We start from the raw sequence: 21,454 nt of genomic DNA on the forward strand, positions 1-21,454 counted from the left end.
ATCTCTCTCCAGTTTTTCTAAGAGGGTAGCCATTCCTTTAGGGACCCAAACGAGGATGTGGAGCGGGTCAGGGTGGTCCATACTGCATTAGATGTACTGGCATCCCAGAGGGTATATGGGTCAACAAGGAGGATTGATCTCCCATGTTTATCTCCTCTCCCTTCTGGAAAAAAACCACTGAAATAACCGTAAGGGGAGAATAAGGGCACAAATCCACACAGACAAGAAGACTGGGAGAGGAGATATTGGAACACGAGCACTTTAAAGGTGTTTAGAAAGAAGGAAATTGATGGCGGGGTTTGCACTGGCTCTTCACAGCTGGGGAAGGTGGAGGCCGGGCACCGTGATGAGGAGGGATTCTCCATGTGTGCCCACAAAGAGCCTGGGCCCTGGGGCTCCTGCGGAAGGTGGGGCGAGGGCTCTGTGTGACAGTCTGCCGGGCGGTGTTGGGGGCAATAGATTCCCTGCAGAGGACACTTAGCTTGTCAACTACCCCCCCAAGTGAAAGGACCAGGTGATAGTTCTCTGAAGGGTCGAGCAGAAGCAGCTCCAAATCCAGTGCACAGTGCGAGGCTGTGTGATGGGGAAAGACAGAGAATAGGCGGATCAGTGGGATTCTCCGTTTCATGTGGAGGAACCCCTGCCCTGTCCTCCCGCCCTGTTCTCCAAATACAGAAGCCAGCATAATAGTATTCAGAAATATAGAGGTAAAGGCCAAAAGAAAGGAAAAAGTTGAAAATGCTAGTCAATGGGGGAGTAGGAGGCTCCTGATTTTCTTTATAACTTTTTAATGCTAATATTATTTTACTTTTTACTATACGCATGCGTTACTTCAATTTCAAAGAACTCCGAGAGGATCTCGGAGTGAATCATGTTCCTCTCACTGGGCTGTAACACCTCCTTCGATGAATGAGGCCTGACAGGATTCAGCACTAACTCTCCAGGTGGCTATGGGCAATTGGCTCCCGGGGCTCCCGCTCACTAGCAAACCACCGGAACAGTCCCAAGATCCAAAAATTCTTGTAGCACAAAATCACAAGGAAAACTGGGGATAGAGGTATTTTGCTTATGGAATTAATACGCATGTAATAGTCCCACGCTCTAACCTCTATCCAGCGATGCAGTTAAAATATGGATCCTGTATCAAAGACCAGCTGAGACCGTTCGTTTTCTGACCTTCACATGAGAACCTGTTTCCATCCTCAACAATTTTGAAATCTCATTAAGAACACCTCCTTAAAACCGGGCCTGGCTCGGGATGGTTTGTTTCAGGTGAGGCAGTCACATCTGTCCTGGGAACAGTGTCCTGTGGAGACAAGACAGCGACTAGCCCGTTAAATGGTAGAAAATAAATAGGATTCCCAGTTCAGTTCCTCCTCTCTCCTTGCTGTAGGGCACAGAAAAACTCAGTCAAGAGTACAGTGTGGATTACACGGATTACTGCATCAGCAATACGAGCTCAGCATCCATCTCTCTGCCCGAAAAGACCAGCAACTTCCGCCCCATCTACAAGGGCGCCTCCACTGCCTTCTGCATCCAGCTGTTTTGTATTGACGAGAAGCACGAAGCAAGGCAAGTGCTGGTCTCCAATGTGTCTGCCGCGCGAAGACCTTCTCCTGGCCTTGGTGGCCCAACACTTGAATCTTGCAGAGCCAGGGGTTTCCAAGCCTGGCTGCCCATCCTCATTTCTGGGGAGTTTTTAAAAACCACAGATTCCTGAGCCCCACTTCCAGACTCCAGCCCATAATATTTGGGTCAGACCCACAGAACTGGGCTGCCCAGGGTCTGGAAAATCATCCCTTCCTTAGCCACATGCTGTTCCCCATTCTCTAGAGTTTGCATTTTGGGGGGACTTTGGGTTTAGGTTGCTGCTTGTCTGGAGTCTTTTAGTTGCAAGTAATAGAAAATCCAGCCGAAACTGGCTTTGGAAAAATGGAATAATTGCCTCACGTAAGAAAGGATAATCCAGTGGTGGGACCGATTTTCAATGTGGCTTGATCTAGGGCTTATTAGATACCCCAATCACAGGCCAAGCTTCTCACTCTACCCTCTACCCTATTCCTGAGCTGATGGTGGGGGCCAGGCCAGGCCATGATGATGGCTTTGTCCCTTGCTTTGTGCTCCCCACTGAATCGGGGCTGGAGTCTCTATCTGAGAGGGGTGTTAGCAGGACACCAAACAACAATCCAGGGCAGCTGCCAGAGGTAGGAGGCCTGGTCCCGGGCAGACGAGGCTTCCTGTCCCTCCAGAACAACCCCGTGTTCAGTGCTCGCTGTCCCCTGTAGTCTGGATTGGACCCCTGCCCTCGGTGCCTAGATTCCACAGCCCCTTTGGGATGCCCACATAGTCCACCATTCCGTCCACAGAACAATGTTGAAGAGGAAAGATTGGCCCATTTTGATAGACTGGAAGGTTCCAGAGTATCTTTAAGACAACCAAGACCACCGCTGGACACTCCCTTTTTAGAGGATGTATTTAATCACATTCACGATCTCCTAGCTTTCCTTAGAACCATGCTTTTCTTGGACGGTTTTCCCTCTTGAGTTTTCAATTTCTTTGGAATTGAAATTCAATTGAAAGGTTGAAAAGGGAAATCTTTTTATTCTAATTATATTGTAGACATCTAAAAAGCCTGTAAACCCTTCTAGATCTGTCGTGTATATTTATTTTCCCCTGTGCATTCAGATAAGATTGTGCTTTTTGAATTTTCAAAAAGAAATTTGATGACCCATGATGGTTCGCCTATAAACATACACCTGCCGCTGGTCAGAAAATCTTTTGCATATAAAAGAGAAAAAGATCAGAGTAGCTTATAATATGCCCATGTCTCCCACCCAGCACCTCCTAAAAGGAAGGGAGGGATCATGTCCACAGAATGACTATCTGCTTTTAGAATGTGTAGAGATTTTTTTTTTTTTTTTTTTTTGGCTGTACGCGGGCCTTGTTGTGGCCTCCCCCATTGTGGAGCACAGGCTCCGGACGCGCAGGCTCAGCGGCCATGGCTCGCGGGCCCAGCCGCTCCACGGCATGTGGGATCTTCTCGGACCGGGGCACGAACCCACATCCCCTGCATTGGCAGGCGGATTCCCAACCACTGCGCCACCAGGGAAGCCCAAGATTTTTAATTGCTATAATAGTACTTTTAGTTCCAGAAAAACACTTCGTTACTGACATTTGAAGCTTATGCCTTCTGCAGCTGATTACTGTTCAGTTAGACACAAATTCTGGTTACTGGTTGGCTAATCACTGCCTAAGGGGGGAGGGCCATAGGTCTCTTTAAATGTGCACTGATGCTGCATTTGCTTGCAGGTCAGTGACAGTTTTTACTGTCTTGTTTACAGGTCACTGGACTTCATGAATTTTGTTTTCAGTCTTTTTCCTGTAAGTACATGTTGAATTTTGAGTAATATAATTGGTTTTGTAAGCTAGAAAAATTATAAAAAAGTAGGATGCCATATTCATTGTCCAAACATTTAATCTGCTATGAATGTTAAGGTTAGAACCACTTCTCTGTTCTGAAAAAAAAGGTTGAATGACATGTCCTGAACTCTTAAAAGTAGAAAAGATTGTCATTTTCAATAATTTTTCAGTCATGCTATTGTAATAGTTTTCTTTCAATGCATAATTTATTTTAGAGATTGCTTCATCGGTGTCTTATTAGAACCAAATCATGAATAGAACGCTGGTAGTACATGAAAATGTCAGGAATTACTCTAAAGTGAGTTAGACTGTTGTATTACTTTATAGTTTGCTTTGGCTCAAAGAATGCTGACACCATTAGATTGCTTTTCTGAGGGTAGGAAAGTGGGAACTTGCAGCTGATCTTCTGGTTGGTGTCGCCTGACACATGGGATTGACTTGACCCTCTACGGTTGGTTGGTGGATGGCCCCAGGCAGGCACCCAAGTGCAAACAACGTTCTCCAATCTCAGGGTGTCCAGGCCACCTCCTCCACTTTTGTTTCATGGTTGTCAAGGGATAGAGATTCTGACCAACCTCTCATCACTTTATTGGAGGGAAGAAAGTGGGGCAGGAAGACAATTTAAGTTCCTTAATTGGATTTTTATGACTTTTTCCATGGCTGGTCTATCAGTTTAGTCAAGTCAATAGCCGCACTTCTTCAGTTAGCTAATTATGGGCAAATTATCTATTGTTTTATTTTTCCTTGATGTTCTTTATACCAAGGCTAAAAAACAAAATAAGTTTAATTCTGTTGCCTGAAAGCTATGTGATCATAGATTGTATTTCCTCATTTTATTAAGATGATGAAGACTTGGCAATGATGTTCTCCATCATAATTTTTTTGAATTAATTTTAAGGCATTTCGAAGCTCATAAAATACTGTAGATGACCCTGAGGGAGGGTTTGCAAAGCTGGCTTCCCTCCGAGATGCCCCAAAGTAAATTCAGTAAGTTCAATTCATTCCTATTTTGAAGTCCATGCAGAGACAGATCTTCAGTATTATTACAAAAGCAATGCTGGCTTTAAGATAGTAAAAGACATGTTTACTTTTTAATTAATTATTTCAGGATATGGGGAGACAAAAACAAAATCCCTTCGTTACTTCATCCTTAATCCTTCCCATCCATGTTGAAGCAACTCATTACGTTCATTCTCTTTTATGGCTGAGTAGTATTCCATTGTGTATATATACTACATCTCCTTTATCCATTCATCTGTCAATGGACATTTTGGTTGTTTCCATGTCTTGGCTATTGTGAATAGTGCTACGAAGATCATTGAGGTGCATGTGTATTTTTGAATTAGAGTTTTGTCCGGGTATATGTCCAGGAGTGGGATTGCTGGATCATATGGTAGGAATTACTCATTTCTCCCAAAGGAAGCCCCCCTCAAGGCTTGGCACTTAGTCCTTATTTTCAGCTTGAGTATTTCAACAACGTGACTCACAAGTTCCCCAGAAGGAGCTGTTATTTTGCTAGAAAGAAGGAAGATCAGGTCAAAGAGTGATTCACTCCTTTGGGTTGCACATGTGTCCCCAGGGTTTTGGATTCGCCCAGGCAAGACCTTCACAGGGTTCAGGAGGAGGTGAGATCCCAAAGGGACAAATTAGCTCTGGGAAGAGCAGGCTGCTTCTGCAGGCACCTGGCAGAGGGTCACGGTGGACGTGAGGAGCACAGACAGTCCACGGCAGCACTGTCCCATAGACAACAAACTCTAAATGTTCCAGCAGCCACATTATAAAAAAAAAGTAAAAAGACACAGGTGAAATCAATTTTAATAATATATTTTACTTAATGCAATGTGTCCAGAATTTAATGATTTTAATATGTAATCAGTATGCAAAAGTATTAATGAGATCTTGTACATCCATTTTCTCAGTTTTTAACATCCAATGTGTATTTTACATTTAGGGCACATGTCAATACAAGCACTAAATTGTCATCAGAAATCCTCACTCTGCTTCTAGATTTTGTAAAATTTACAGTTGAATGAGTAGATTCACATACCCAAATTGTTCTAAACATACATAAAACTTTTCCAATAACTGAACTGAGTATCAGTTTTTATTTTATTGTTTTTTTCTTTTCCATTATGGTTTATTATAGGATATTGAATGTAGTTCCCTGTGCTATACAGTAGGACCTTGTTGTTTATCCATTCCATATGTAATAGTTTGCATCTACTAACCCCAAACTCCCTGTCCAACCTTCCCCCACACCCCCTTCCCTGTGGCAACCATAAGCCTGTTCTCCATGTCTGTGAGTCTGTTTCTGTTTCATACATAAGTTCATTTGTGTCACGTTTTAGATTCCACGTATAAGTGATATCACTTGGTATTTGTCTTTCTCTTTCTGACTTACTTCACTTAGTATGATAATATCTAGGTCCATCCATGTAGTTGCAAATGGCATTATTTCATTCTTTTTTATGGCTGAGTAGTATTCCACTGTGTATATATACTATGTCTCCTTTATCCATTCATCTGTCAATGGACATTTCGATTGTTTCTATGTCTTGGCTATTATGAAGAGTGCTTCAGTGAACATTGAGGTGCATGTGTGTTTTTGAATTAGAGTTTTGTCCGGGTATATGTCCAGGAGTGGGATTGCTGGGTCATATGATAGCTCTATGTTTAGTTTTTTGAGGAACCTCCATACTGTTATCCATAGTGGCTGTACCAATTTACATTCCCACCAACAATGTAGGAGGGTTCCCAAGTATCAGTTTTGAAATGTAAATTTAATCAAAATGAAATAAAATTAAAAATTCGGTTCCCCAGTCTCACTGGCCATATTCCAAATGCTCGGTGGCCAGACTCAGCTCCTGGCCAGCATATTGGCCAGCGCAGATACAGGTCAGGACATGCAGATCCCACTGCCCAGGTTAACCCGCCCTTAGATCTCATCACCCAAGTGGGACCGTGCCCTGATAAAATACACAGACATCCATTGATGTGTAATCACAGGACTTTAGAGCAGAGAAGGCCTGGAGGACCATGCTCTCATCTCACAGAGGTGGGGACCACGGCTGGCGGCTGGTACAGCATAACTTGATAAACCCAGGGCCTTTGCCATGATACTGCGCAGCCTCATCACTCCTGGATACAAGTGAATTTGCAAACGCAAACGTCCTTAGTTCAAAACTCTACTTCTGGAAAAGAGCTATGCTGAATGGGTCCTATAATTCACAATATTCCTTTATTTGGGTTTCAGTCAAACACAGATATTTTCTCCATATATATATATATATATATATATATATATATATTTTTTTTTTTTTTTTTTTTGTGGTACATGGGCCTCTCACCGCTGTGGCCTCTCCCGTTGTGGAGCACAGGCTCCGGATGCGCAAGCTCAGCGGCCCTGGCTCACGGGCCCAGCCGCTCCACAGCACGTGGGATCTTCCCGGACCGGGGCACGAACCCGTGTCCCCTGCATCGGCAGGCGGACCCTCAACCACTGCGCCACCAGGGAAGCCCTTCTCCATATTCTTGCAATTGCTTATCCCCTGAATTTTCTGATTACTTTCCAAATGATAGGAATCTTTAACTTGAATACCATCTCCTTTACACAGTTTACTCCTATTTAGTGTTTTATGGCAGGAATTTGTTTAGTGATAAATGATTTTTATCTGGTCTTCAATCACACCAGGACAAGAACTTCTGCATCATTTCTCTGCCACATCTCACCCCTGAGTTTGTGCTCGTACAGAACTTCGTGAAGATTGTCCCCTTCAACAACTGCACCCTGGACCAGGACCTCTATGTCTTCCATCGGGCAGGATTGCTCAAGTAAGCAGATGCACGTTTGGCCAAAAGATAGTCCATGAAGTTCAAAAAACAGAATGGAACAGGAGCTCCGTGACATTTTAATTTAATGATTTATTTTAAAAATTGTCTTATTGGCAGAGGACTTGATCAAGTGACTTTAACCAGTCCATTTAGGGGAAGAGTCATGGTGAAAGTTGCTGGTCCAGTCAGATATTAGAGCATAATCTAACTCCAAAATAGTCAAAACAATAACCATGTTGACATCTCTATGGCTGGAACAAGGTAACACAAGAAAGAGTCCCACCGCAGACCCCAGTAGAGTAAGAATTGAGCATGTGTCTGTATGTAAAGGTATTAGAGACTGATGTATATGATGGCATTTGTGTTACAGTGAGAAAAGGAAGGATTATTTCGTAAATGGTGGGACAAAATAAAGACAGAAATGTTCTTCATATTCTACAGTAAAATAGATTCCCAAGTGATTGAGGAGTTAAATGTAGATATTGCAATAGTTAAAAATTAGAAACTGTTATCTACAGTGCTAGGTTCTGGGCCAGATTCTGAGAATACAGCAGTGTACAGACTACTGGTGTGTCCCACATCCTTTCAAAGCTTATAAACACTCCTGTAAAAGTAAAACTGCAGCTGTGATGGGTGTACCAGCAGTGGGTCTATGGGACTATGGAGACCTATCATTGGGAGATTCAGCCCAGTCAGAGGAAGCTTTCCTGAGGAAGAACGCTGAGTTCTAGACAAGGAGTTTGAGTGAAGATTGAACTTTATTGTGCCTCAGGATGGGGAAGGTCTTTTTAGAACATGGAAGAAAAAAATTAAGATTTTTTTTTTTTACTATATGAAACTTCAGAACCACTCTAATTTAATTAAAATGCAGCTGACTAATGGAAGGATATTTTTAACAAACATAACAGACACAAGGTTGGTATATTTTATATATAAAGAGCTTTAATAAATCAATAAGAAGACTATTTAACACCAGAATAGAAAAACTAACCCCCTCACAAATGGCCAGACTGTTTGCATATGAAAAAAACAAAAAATCAATGGGTATTAAAAAATCTTCAAACTTATTGCAAATAAGGGAAAAGAAACAAAAGCAAGAATGAGACATCATTTTTGGTCAATTGGCTAGAATTAGAATATAGAAACATTCAATTCTAATGAGAAAAATGTAACTCTTGTCAGAATGTAAATAGACATAAAATTTCAAAGGGCAATTTGGCCAGAACATTAAGGTAGTTTATATTCTTTCACTCTTTACTTCCACTCCTAGAAACATATCCTAGGAAACTTGTTGCAGAGATGCAAACAAAAATTTACATCTTAGGATTAAAGAACATTGGAAATACTCTAAACATCCAGTAGTAAGAGAATGTTTAAATACTTTATGGTACTTATAGGAAGTAATCTATAACTATGCTTACAGTTCATTTTAAGAATATCTAATGATTAGAAAATGGTCAGAATATAATGTTAGGGTAGAAAACCTATCAATAAATAAAACAGCATTTAAATATGACCAAAATTTCTAAAGAAGGAAAAAATGCATGAACAAAGTAGACTAAAAGGACACATGCAGATGTAGTTCATGCCGCCCAGGCCCCCTCGTTCAGGACTAATTTCACACCTGCAGGATGTGTGGGCGCCACCAGCTCGAAGCTGGGTCCCCCGCCAAGGAGACTGCCCTGGACAGAAGAGAGGGCTTTGCCCAAGGTCTGCCCTCCCGAGGGCAGCCTGCATCCAGCAACTAGTCTGTGTGTGTGGAGGCGGGGGAGGGACACCTCTGAAGGGTCTTCCCAGGGCCAGGATGCCCCAAGGTGTCAGCTGGGCATTTGTTGTGACCCCATGGCTCGCAGTCCGTCTTCACCTCTGCCCCGTCCTGCCCTGCCCCTCCCCATAGGTGTGGAGGGTCCCAGGAGCCACCCTCATCCCCCCCAGCATGTGGATCTCTGTGTGAGGCTGCCTCCTGGGGAACCCAGCCAGCGGTGCTAGAGATGGCCCGTGGTTGCCTCGGGGTGGTAAGAGGACTGTCATGGGTGATTTTTAATTTCCTTTCTCACATTGCCTAAATTTCGGAATTTTCCTACACCAGTCTTGGACATAGCAAGTGGTTGAAACCCATCAAATAGGTTTAAGTAACTGGAGAATTTATTACTACACAGAGCCAAGGGAAGACTCCGAGGGCAATTCTGGTTTCATACGTGGATTATTAGCCTGGTTGGATCTATCTCTTCCGAGTTGACACCTTCTCAGACACAGTGGTTGCGGGATGAGTGAGGTAGCTGCAGACGCTGTATCACTTAAGTCCACCAGGTGAAGAGTGGTGGGGATGCTTCTGTTCAGAAGCCCCAACACAGAAGTCTTACTGCATCTCAGTGGCTCAGATTGGCCCTCTGCTGGCTGACTTTGAACCCATCACTGGGTCAGAGGCTGCTGGTTGGCATCCTTGGGTCTGGTCCCAAAGCTCAGGGCTGGGTGGGGGAGGGGTGCATCATCTATACAAATGTGGAGGCTTTTCTGGAGAAATGGGCAATGGAGCTGCTCCCCACACTTCCATCTTGGGATAGGACCAACTCGATCAATAGAAAGTGAACAGTAGATCTATTACAGGAACAATGTCAATACCGTCCATTTTCTATAATTTAACTTTTTCAAGCTGTCTTATTCACATAGTCTCATTCTTACAAAATATTATGGAGCTCATCAAACTGCACATTTAAAAATGGGTATATTTAATTGTATGAAAATTATGCCTCAGTAAAGCTGCTGCAAAATCTTGTGACAAAGGGATTGGTAGAGTAGTTTCAGAGAGCTTTCTCTATAATTGATATATTAGCCTTTTAAGTGAAACTTTGAGAAACCTTCTAAATGATCACTATGTAATTGGGGAATGGTTAAATGAATCCTGGCATATTCATTCAGTACATTACCACGCAGATTTTGAAAAAATAAAAACAGGTCTACATCATACTGTATGGAATGATATCTGGGATGGTGAGAAAAGTAAGGGTCAGATGATAATAGTAATAATCGTAATGGCAGCTTACATTTATGGAAGGTTTGTAGTGTTTCAAGGACTTTGTTAATCACTTTCCATGTGTCTTTACGCACAGTGACCTTATTAGCTAGATACTACTATTATTATCCCCATCTTACAGGTCAGGAAACTGAGACACAGAGAGGTTAAGTAACTAGTCCAAAAGGCACACAGCAGAAAGTAGCAGAGCTGGAACTGGAACGAAGGCAGCTGGCTTCCAGAGCCAACTCATAACTGCCTCACGTATTGCTTCCTATGCTGTGTTTTCAGCGTAAAGCTGTTGTAGCAGAGAGACCCTAAAGCGCAGTGGCTTGAGCCAGAGGACAGTTCCACCTCTACCACACAGTGGTCCAGACAGGAGCAGGTGGTCTAAGGAGAGTTGTGGCTTTTCCCCACGAAGCTGTCCAGGGACCCAGTTCCTTCTCTCATTGCTCCTCCATCTCACAGAGCAAGGGTCTCACCTATTGTCTGTGTGGAAAGTCAGGGGTCTGCGAATTTGGATGGGAAGAAAAATTACATCTTTCTGTTACTAACCTCTGATTGAAGTTTGACGTGTCCTTCCACTGTGAATGGAGGCAACAAACCTCAGAAGTGTCAGCGAAGCCGTGACTTTGTAGCCCATGGAAGTCACGGATATTCTCGTATCACCTTATGGTTGTTGCAGATGTCTCAAAATAGGGATGCTCATCGTACTTTGAAATTTCAGTAAATTTATTCTCAACCAAAACTTGTTACTTGATGCATTAATGAGGAGGCACAGGTATTACCAAAACACACATTTTAAAAAACATTTTGATAGCTCTACTTGATATAATTTGTTGTCTTTGATTTTACACGTTGAAAAGCATTAGTCTGAGAAGGGGTCCCGAGCATCCCCAGACTGTCAGGGGGCCCATGGGGCACACAAGTGTTAGACCGCCGTCAGAGTGAGCTCTTTTCCTCTTGGTGCTGTGAGCTGGCTTAGGGCACCGTAGTCACATTTTAGCCACAGGGAAGGGTGCAAAGAGAAAGGGAGGGGAAGACTGTCCTCTTACAGAAGTTACATCACTTCTCGTCACAGTCTGTGCTCGGGAAGTTGGTTGTACGATCCTGCCGAGCCGCGGGGGAGGCCGGGGGACAAGTTGCTGGAGGCTCAGGTGTGCGCCTGGCGAAAACTCAGTTGACTCAGTTACTAAAAGGGAGAAGGCGAGAGGGAAACTGGGGGGCCATCGTATCTAGTTTTTATCTTGCATATCTAAAGATGTTCTAGAAGGGTCCACGGGACTTTATTAACCTTTTGTGCTTCTGGGGAGCAGGACGGCGACGTGAGGGGTGTAGATGGCGACGTACTGTTTGCTTTATGTCTGTCGTTTCCGTTTGAGTTTTTTCATTAATAAACTTTATTTTTTAGAGCAGTTTTAGGCTCACAGCACAACTGAGCAGAAAGTGCAGAGGGTTCCTACAGACCCCTTCCCCAGGCCCCCCACAGACTCTCCCACAGTTAACATCCCACACCAGAGCTACACCATTTGTACCATCAAGGAACCTACAGGGACTCACCATTATCAACCAGAGTCCATGGTTTACATGAGGGCTCACTCTTCTGTTGTACACTCTCTGGGTCTGGACAAATGTGCAATGACGTAGCCACCACCATACTATCATACAGAGTAGTTTCTAAAAATGCCCTCTGCTCCCCCTATCCATCCCTCTCTCCTTCCCCACAGCCTCTGGCAACCACTGGTCTTTCTCCTGTCCCCATAGTTTTGCCTTTTCTAGAATGTCATAGGTGGAATCCTACAGTACGTGGCCTTTACAGATTGGCCTCTTTCAGTTAGTAATGAATAGTTTAAGGTTTCTCCATGTGTCTTCGTGGCTTGATAGCTTATTTCTTTTTAGCCCTGAATAATATTCCATTGTCTGGATGGACCACAGTTTATTTATCCAGTCACCTACTGAAGGACAGCTTGGTTGCGTCCAAGTTTTGGCAATTATGAATTTCAGCAATTATGAATCTATGTGCAGGTTTTTGTATGGGTGTAGGTTTTCAGCTCATTTGGGTATATACCAAAGAGCACAACTTTAGATTGTATGGTAAGAATATTGAGTTTTGTAAGAAACTGCCTCACTGTCTTCCAAAGTCCTCCGCCATTTTGCATTCCCGCCAGCAACGAAGGAGAGTTCCTGTTTCCTCACATCCTTGCCAGCATTTGTCAGTGTTTTGAATTTTCACCATTCTCATAGGTGGGTAGCAGTATCTTGTTTTAATTTGCATTTCCATACTGACTTATGGTGTTGAGCATGTTTTCATTTGCTATTTGCCATCTGTATGTCTACTTTGGTGAGGTGTCTGTTCATATCTTCTGCCCTTTTTTAAGATTGGGTTGTTCATTTATGTTTGATTTTTTAAAAATTATGGGCATGCATTACTTCCATAATAGAAAGTGTAGTTAATTTTTTATCACTGAGATTTTAAATTTTATTATGACTCAGGTAAAACTTTCATTAGAATGTTCTTTATGCTCTCTGCATTCTTACGTAGAGTGTATTGGTGACATTTTCTTATGACTTGGGCTTCTCTTTATGAATAAATACATGCTGATGAGAGCAACCGGATGACAGGGGATCAGGATCGGGCCATGGGTCTGCCTGAGGTAGTGGCCTTGTTCTTAGTGGCTTAATTACTTAATTCACAGTCATATTCTTTTCTTGTACACTCTCTCTCTTATTTACTATGTACATGTATTGCTTTTATTAACAATTAAGTTTTTAAAACAATGAGACTTTCAACACTTGTCTGGAAATTAGTCCTGGTTGCAGCATGGCCCTAGTCTTTCTTTGTAACCATTTGCAGTGTCAGCTTTGTTTTTGCTTTTTTTAATCACTTAAAGTTGGAGCAAATCATATACACCTGGGTTCTTTTCTGAAAAATTAAAGGCTCACAAACTGAAGAAGTTTCCTTGCCTTTAGAAAATCATGACCTTTGTCACCATTCCCATCTGAGCCCTCATTGGGAGCTTTCCTTTGTTGCTCTGAGTTTTGTCGCCAGCCCACTGACAACTACACACCCGGTTCTCAGCATGTCCAGTCTTGTAGTCCAGTCTTTGCACTTTTACTCTTGTTCCTGTCTCTCTTGTGGCCATGGCAGCGTGTCACTGTTCTCTAGAGCAAGCTTAGATTTTTAATTCTTTAAATTCTAAACACAAAGAGCTTTACAAATGTTAGGAATGGTAGTTTTGCCCGTAGGATCACTCAGCTCATAAAGGGAACACGATATCAGAACTGGCTTCTTCCCTCTGCTCTTTTTTTTTTTTTTTTTTGAAAATCTATAAAAATTATTTTTTAACATCTTTATTGGAGTATAATTGCTTTACAATGGTGTGTTAGTTTCTGCTTTATAACAAAGTGAATCAGTTATACACATACATATGTTCCCATATCTCTTCCCTCTTGCATCTCCCTCCCTCCCACCCTCCCTGTCCCATCCCGCTAGGTGGTCATAAAGCGCCGAGCTGATCTCCCTGTGCTATGCAGCTGCTTCCCACTAGCTATCTATTTTACATTTGGTAGTGTATATATGTCCATGCCACTCTCTCACTTTGTCACAGCTTACCCTTCCCCCTCCCCATATCCTCAAGTCCATGCTCTAGTAGGTCTGCGTCTTTATTCCCGTCTTACCCCAACGTTCTTCATGACCTTTTGTTTTTTTTTTTAGATTCCATATATATGTGTTAGCATACGGTATTTGTTTTTCTCTTTCTGACTTACTTCACTCTGTATGACAGACTCTAGGTCCATCCACCTCACTACAAATAACTCAGTTTTGTTTCTTTTTATGGCTGAGTAATATTCCATTGTATATATGTGCCACATCTTCTTTATCCGTTCATCTGTTGATGGACACTTAGGTTGCTTCCATGTCCTGGCTATTGTAAATAGAGCTGCAATGAACATTTTGGTATATGACTCTTGTTGAATTATGGTTTTCTCAGGGTATATGCCCAGTAGTGGGATTGTGGGGTGTTATGGTAGTTCTATTTTTAGGTTTTTAAGGAACCTCCATTCTGTTCTCCATAGTGGCTATACCAATTTACATTCCCACCAACAGTGCAAAAGGGTTCCCTTTTCTCCACACCCTCTCCAGCATTTATTGTTTGTAGATTTCTTTGTTTTAAAGTCTATTTTGTCTGATATGAGAATTGCTACTCCAGCTTTCTTTTGATTTCCATTTGCATGGAATATCTTTTTCCATCCCCTCACTTTCAGTCTGTATGTGTCCCTAGGTCTGAGGTGGGTCTCTTGTAGACAGCATATATACAGATCTTGATTTTGTATCCATTCAGCCAGTCTATGTCTGTTGGTTGGAGCATTTAATCCATTTACATTTAAGGTAATTATCAATATGTATGTTCCTATTACCATTTTCTTAATTGTTTTGGGTTTGTTATTGTAGGTCTTTTCCTTCTCTTGTGTTTCCTGCCTAGAGAAGTTCCTTTAGCATTTTTTATAAAGCTGGTTTGGTGGTGCTGAACTCTCTCAGCTTTTGCTTGTCTGTAAAGGTTTTAATTTCTCCATCAAATCTGAATGAGGTCCTTGCTGGGTAGAATAATCTTCGTTGTAGGTTTTTCCCTTTCGTCACTTTAAATATGTCTTGCCACTCCCTTCTGGCTTGCAGAGTTTCTGCTGAAAAATCAGCTGTTAACCTGATGGGGATTCCCTTGTATGTTATTTGTTGTTTTTCCCTTGCTGCTTTTAATATTTTTTCTTTGTATTTAATTTTTGATAGTTTGATTAATATGTGTCCTGGCGTGTTTCTCCTTGGATTTATCCTGTATGGGACTCTCTGTGCTTCCTGGACTTGATTAACTATTTCCTTTCCCATATTAGGGAAGTTTTCAACTATAATCTCTTCAAATATTTTCTCAGTCCCTTTCTTTTTCTCTTTTTCTTCTGGGACCCCTATAATTCAAATGTGGATGTGTTTAATGTTGTCCCAGAGGTCTCTTAGACTGTCCTCAATTCTTCTCATTATTTTTTCTTTATTTTGCTCTGCAGTAGTTATTTCCACTATTTTATCTTCCAGGTCACTTATCCATTCTTCTGCCTCAGTTATTCTGCTATTGATCCCTTCTAGAGAATTTTTAATTTCATTTATTGTGTTGTTCATCACTGTCTGTTTGCTCTTTAGTTCTTCTAGATCCTTGTTAAATGTTTCTTGTATTTTCTCCATTCTATTTCCATGATTTTGGATTATCTTTACTATCATTATTCTGAATTCTTCTTCAGGTAGACTGCCTATTTCCTCTTCATTTGTTAGGTCTGGTGGGTTTTTGCCTTGCTCCTTCATCTGCTGTGTGTTTCTCTGTCTTCTCACTTTGCTTAACTTACTGTGTTTGGGTTCTCCTTTTTGCAGGCTGCAGGTTCGTAGTTCCTGTTGTTTTTGGTGTCTGTCCCCAGTGGCTAAGGTTAGTTCAGTGGGTTGTGTAGCCTTCCTGGTGGAGGGGACTAGTGCCTGTGTTCTGGTGGATGAAGCTGGATCTTGTCTTTCTGGTGGGCAGGTCCACGTCTGGTGGTGTGTTTTGGGGTGTCTGTGGCCTTATTATGATTTTAGGCAGACTCACTGCTAATGGATGGGGTTGTGTTCCTATCTTGCTAGTTGTTTGGCATAGGGTGTCCTGCACTGTAGCTTGCTGGTCATTGAGTGGAGCTGGGTCTTGACGTTCAGGTGAGATCTCTGGGAGATTTTCGCCGTTTGATATTACGTAGAGCTGGGAGATCTCTTGTGGACCAGTGTCCTGAACTTGGCTCTCCCACCTCAGAGGCACAGACCTGACGCCTGGCTGGAGCACCAAAAGCCTGTCATCCACACGGCTCAGAATAAAAGGGAGAAAAAAAAGAAAGAAAGAAAGAAGAAGATAAAATAAAATAAAATAAAGTAAAATAAAATAAAATAAAGTTACTAAAATAAAAAATAATTATTAAAACAATTTTTAAAGTAATAAAAAATTTTAAAAAAGACAGAAGAGAGCAACCAAACCAAAAAACAAATCCACCAATGATAACAAGTGCTAAAAACTATAGTAGAAAAAACAAAAACAAAAAAACGAACAGACAGAACCCTAGGACAATGCTAAAAGCAAAGCTATACAGACAAAATCACACACAAGCATACACATACACACTCACAAAAAGAGAAAAAGGGAAAAAATATATATATATTGTTGCTCCCAAATTCCACCACCTCAATTTGGGATGATTCGTTGTCTATTCAGGTATTCCACAGATGCAGGGTACATCCAGTTGATTGTGGAGCTTTAATTCGCTGCTTCTGAGGCTGCTGGGAGGGATTTCCCTTTCTCTTCTTTGTTCTTACGGCTCCCGGGGCTCAGCTTTGGATTTGGCCCCGCTTCTGCGTGTAGGTCGCCTGAGGGCGTTTGTTCTTCGCTCAGACAGGACGGGTTTAAAGGAGCAGCTATTTCCGGGACTCTGGCTCACTCAGGCTGGGGGGAGGGAGGGGTACGTTGTGCGGGGCGAGCCTGCGCTGCAGAGGCCGGCGTGGAGTTGCACCAGCCTGAGGCGCGCCGTGCGTTCTCCTGGGGAAGTTATCCCTGGATCCCGGGACCCTGGCAGTGGCGGGCTGCACAGGCTCCCCGGAAGGGGGGTGTGGATAGTGACCTGTGCTCGCACACAGGCTTCTTGGTGGCGGCAGCAGCAGCCTTAGCATCTCATGCCCGTCTCTGCGGTCCGCGCTGATACCCGCGGCTCGCGCCCGTCTCTGGAGCTCCTTTAAGCAGCGCTCTTAATCCCCTCTCCTCGCGCACCAGGAAACAAAGAGGTAAGAAAAAGTCTCTTGCCTCTTCAGCAGGTCCAGACTTTTCCCCGGACTCCCTCCCGGCTAGCCGTGGTGCACTAACCCCTTCAGGCTGTGTTCACGCCACCAGTCCTCTCCCTGCAATCCAACCGAAGCCCGAGCCTCAGCTCCCAGCCCCGCCCGCCCTGGCGGGTGAGCAGACAAGCCTCTCGGGCTGGTGAGTGCCGGTCGGCACTGATTCTCTGTGCGGGAAATCTCTCCGCTTTGCCCTCTGCACCCCTGTTGCTGTGCTCTCCCCCGCGGCTCCGAAGCTTTTCCCCCTCTGCCACCCGCAGTCTCCGCCCGCAAAGGGGCTTCTAGTGTGTGGAAACCTTTCCTCCTTCACAGCTCCCTCCCACTGGTGCAGGTCCCGTCCCTATTCTTTTGTCTCTGTTTATTCTTTTTTCTTTTGCCCTACCCAGGTACGTGGGGAGTTTCTTGCCTTTTGGGAAGTCTGAGGTCTTCTGCCAGGGTTCAGTAGGTGTTCTGTAGGAGTCGTTCCACATGTAGATGTATTTCTGATGTATTTGTGGGGAGGAAAGTGATCTCCACGTCTTACTCTTCCGCCATCTTGAAGCTCTGCCAATCAATGTGATTTTTAGTACACAGTACAGGTATCTTCATGACTAAGAAAAAAAAGAGTTATGGAGGTCAGAAATCCAGAACACCAAACACTGGGGCTTTAGGTGCTGCTGCAGTGGGCTGGCTGGGGCTTGCCTTCCCTCCGCTGCCTCCGCTGAGGCCGGGATGCTGCTGGTGGTGGCGGCGCTAGTGGGCCGCTGGACTGCTGTCTACCTGACAGACTTGGTGCTGAAAGTGACAACCTCGGGTCTAAGGCGCAAGCCCACGGTACTCAGGGTCGGGGCACAAGGCCCGAGGCCTTTTCTCTTCCCCCACCTGCACTGGAGGCGGGCGGCCAGTTCCCACGTGCGGCCTTCCGTGGAGTAAATTAAGCAGAGCCGGTCGCAGGCGGGCTATGGCGTGTCCCACCCGGGAGGCAGGTGCCGCTAGCGGGCTCTGAAGTCCGCGCGCTGCCAAACCCCGCCCTGCACCTGGGAGGAAAATCAAATGTCCACCTGGAAAGGCATTGTTTGCCTTCGTTGTCTGCCTTCGCTGTCAGCCTTTGTTGTCTTTAAGGCTGCAACCCTCCAGAGACTCTGGTATTGGAAAGAATCTAAATCAAGTTCCTGTTGAGCTCTTAAGGCCCTTCTATATTGCATAAATAGACCCCTGGGCTAGATTTTATAAGAATATTTGAACAATGGCAGTCTTGTGGATTTTTATCTAATACAAAGTAATGCTTTAATTTCTCTTATCTTTTTCTAATTCTTTTTTTTTAATTGAAGTATAGGTGACTTACAATATTACATTAGTATCAGGTATACAACATAGTGATTCAATATTTTTATAGATTATACTCCATAAAAGTTATAAAATATTGGCTATATTCCCTGTGCTGTACATTGCATCTAATTCTTGTCTTTTCATAAACATGCTTCTCACAACATGAGTTCTTCTAAAACCATCTTTTGAAATTTTAAAACTTAGATTATCGGTGGAAATGTTTTCAGTTGGAAATAAAAGAAACCCCAACTCAGAATGGCTTCAGCCATAGGGCAGTCATTGGCCTCCATAGCTGGGAGGTCTGGAGATGGGCAGGGCTTTGGGGTTTGAATCTTCAGGGTCCTGGCTTCTTTCCGTGTCCACTCTGCTTCCCCCGTGTCAGTTCCAGCCTGAAGTTGGCATCCCTCACATCGGCCTGATGGCTGACACCTGTGACCACCACAGGGGGGGAGCTGGCTGCAGGTGGGCTTTCTTTCCCAGAGGCCCCAGACCCACGCCCCCCTCATTCACCCTGTACTTGACGTTGAGTGTGCAAGGTGTGCCCGCCCCCATCCTAGGTGCTGGGGAAGCAAAAGTGACCCAAACTGACAAAAACCCTCGCCCTTATGGTGCCTGCACTCCAGGTGGAGGAGAAAGACGCAAAAGAAAGGAGAGCGAGAAGATACAGCGTGTGTAAGCGTGAGGGTGACCGCGAAGAGGGATGAGAGATGCAGGTGCAGGGTGGTGTGGGGGGGAAGGAGGCAGGGGAACAGCCAGGTGGGCACAGCCCTCCACACCCACGCTTATCCTGCCGTGGCTTTAGAATACATCATGTCCTTCCATTGTTTTTGTTTCACTTCTCTTGACATTTGGGATGGATCGTTCATGCCCTTAAGTTTGATTACTCTAAATGTCATGACCTCGTGTCCTGGTCTCCCACCCGATCACGTTCCTCTTCCCTTGGGAAGTTATATTTGTGTCTGTCACCTGCCCTTTGGCCATGCTGCTGAGCACGGGGACAAATCACTAACTCAGTCGCTAGCAATGCCACCTCTCTCGTCAACAGATTCCACACGAGGGCCCCTCTCGTTTCCTTTGTGGTGGCTGGTCTTTGAGAGGACGGTTCTCAATATTTATGTTAGCTTTCATTTGGAATGTGCGTAAACTAAATGCTTTTTAACACTGTGCTTCACTGAGTGATCTCTGGGATGTTTCCACATGTAACCTGAGGCTGGAGTGTGGTACAAGAACCTCTTTCCTTTTCTTTTTGCTGCCCGTCCTTCATCATCACCCCAGCTCTCCTCCTTCTTTATTCATGAGCAGAGGACACATTTGGGTGAACCAGCCACTTATTCCATCTTCCTGCCCTTCCAAACCATGTTTTTCTGATATTTGCCATTTTTAATTTAGGGGACTATGTTTAGAACTTACTCATCCAACTGATATTTACTGTGCCAGAAATGATTTTCTGTGAATAAATATTGACAGCTAAGTTGAGTCATACCACCAATTGTCAACTTTGCTCAGCAAATAAAAATGCCCTTAGGTAGTTGGCTTTTAAATGTTTCCTTCCCTCAGTATTTTTGTTTTATGTGTTTTTCCGTGGGTGACTCACTCATGCCTGGTTGTCATCTTTTTCTAGGACGTCACCGTTATACCTATTTTGGGCTCATGTTGTCACGGAGGGTGTTTTAGGGATATCAGTCTTTCTGGTGCTTTTAATTGGCTTCCTTGAAGAGAAGGCAAGAGAAACTTGATTTTGTGGTTATTGTTTTGTTTTGTTGTTCGGATTAAACTGAAATGCTGATGGCTGTCGAATTATTTTATGTTTCTGTTACATAGGTCACTCCTTTGGAATTCAGAAAGACTCAAATTACTTTTTCTTTCCATCATTTAGTTTTAATTTACTGGCATCAAAAAATTGCCCTATATTCTGCAAGGCTGAGGGACGACACACACATAGACTGCTAGGTGTCTAAAATCATTCATTCGTTCAACTTAGGGTCCAAAAATCAACTGTTATATCTTTTCCCTTCTATTTTTATGTATGATTTTCTATTTTGTTATGCATGCAGTCTGATTAAATGCTATAAATTCTGACCTTTGAGGCCAGAGTCTGCCAAAAGCAGGAGAAGAAAAACTCCTGGGAATCAGAACTTTCCAGACCCAAGAAGGGACCAGTGGGCAAGGGCGACATCATTTCTTCGTGGAGAGGCTAGATTTCCCGAGGCATCCAAGCACATCAGAGGGAGGACGTGTGAGAGAGTAGTACCGTGGGGAGGTGAAGGACCACGGGGAAGGGTCAGGAAACAAGGGAGCCCCACGCAGGACCCCTCAGGAGACCTTGCTTTTTCTGGGGCTGGAGGAAGCCCTGTGGATGGATGAGGACAGCCACAGCAAAGTGCCTCTCTGATTCAAGGTGGCTTTAGAACCACTTGTGAGCCCTTGAGGAAAGAATGGCTAAACCATCCTGGCGACTGAGCACGTGTTCACTTCCAGGAAGGTCGTGCAAGGTGACCTGTGTAACAGGTGGGAGCTGGGGGCGTGGTTTCCTTCCCGGTTCCACACCTGGTTATGGGACAGAGGAAGGGGCTCAGTATAGAGGTTATAATGAAAGAATGAAGATCAGAAACTCCTCATTCCAAACTTGTGGAGAGATGAAAGTGGGACCACGTTTAGGTATATCTGGTGGGCCCGCCATCTGTTTCAGTCCCTCCAGGCCCCAATTCTGATATGTAAACATCAAAATGAACTTCGTCTCTTTGGATATTTATTTAGTACATTAAAAGTTCATTCCACAGAAGGTCTTGACATCATCTTGTAAACCCTCAATTGCCTACTCTTAATCTTTATGATTTATCTGAAAATATGGCAAGAAATAAAGATAGCTGCTCAATAATTTGACAGTAAATGCAGTCTCCTTTTGGTGTGTGCATGTGTGTGTGACATCCATGTATATTTCAAGAAAATTTCATTTTAATTAAGGATCACACATGTTGAGAATAAAACACTAAGCA

At 43.7% G+C, this 21,454-nt stretch overlaps 1 protein-coding gene across 1 annotated transcript in view; it reads left to right on the forward strand.

Annotated features, from left to right (window-relative positions):
• The window catches only part of CFAP61 (cilia and flagella associated protein 61), a 249,094-nt gene that overhangs the window by 71,642 nt on the left and 155,998 nt on the right, over window positions 1-21,454 (forward strand). The window contains exons 11-13 of the mRNA XM_081256391.1: window positions 1,394-1,572; window positions 3,342-3,381; window positions 7,112-7,251. Of these exons, the coding sequence (XP_081112517.1) occupies window positions 1,394-1,572; window positions 3,342-3,381; window positions 7,112-7,251 (359 nt within the window). The remainder of the gene's footprint in view (window positions 1-1,393; window positions 1,573-3,341; window positions 3,382-7,111; window positions 7,252-21,454) is intronic.

This window comes from Mesoplodon bidens (assembly GCF_964165515.1).
Source record: "Mesoplodon bidens genome assembly, chromosome: 15".
In the NCBI taxonomy this organism is placed as follows: domain Eukaryota; kingdom Metazoa; phylum Chordata; class Mammalia; order Artiodactyla; family Ziphiidae; genus Mesoplodon; species Mesoplodon bidens.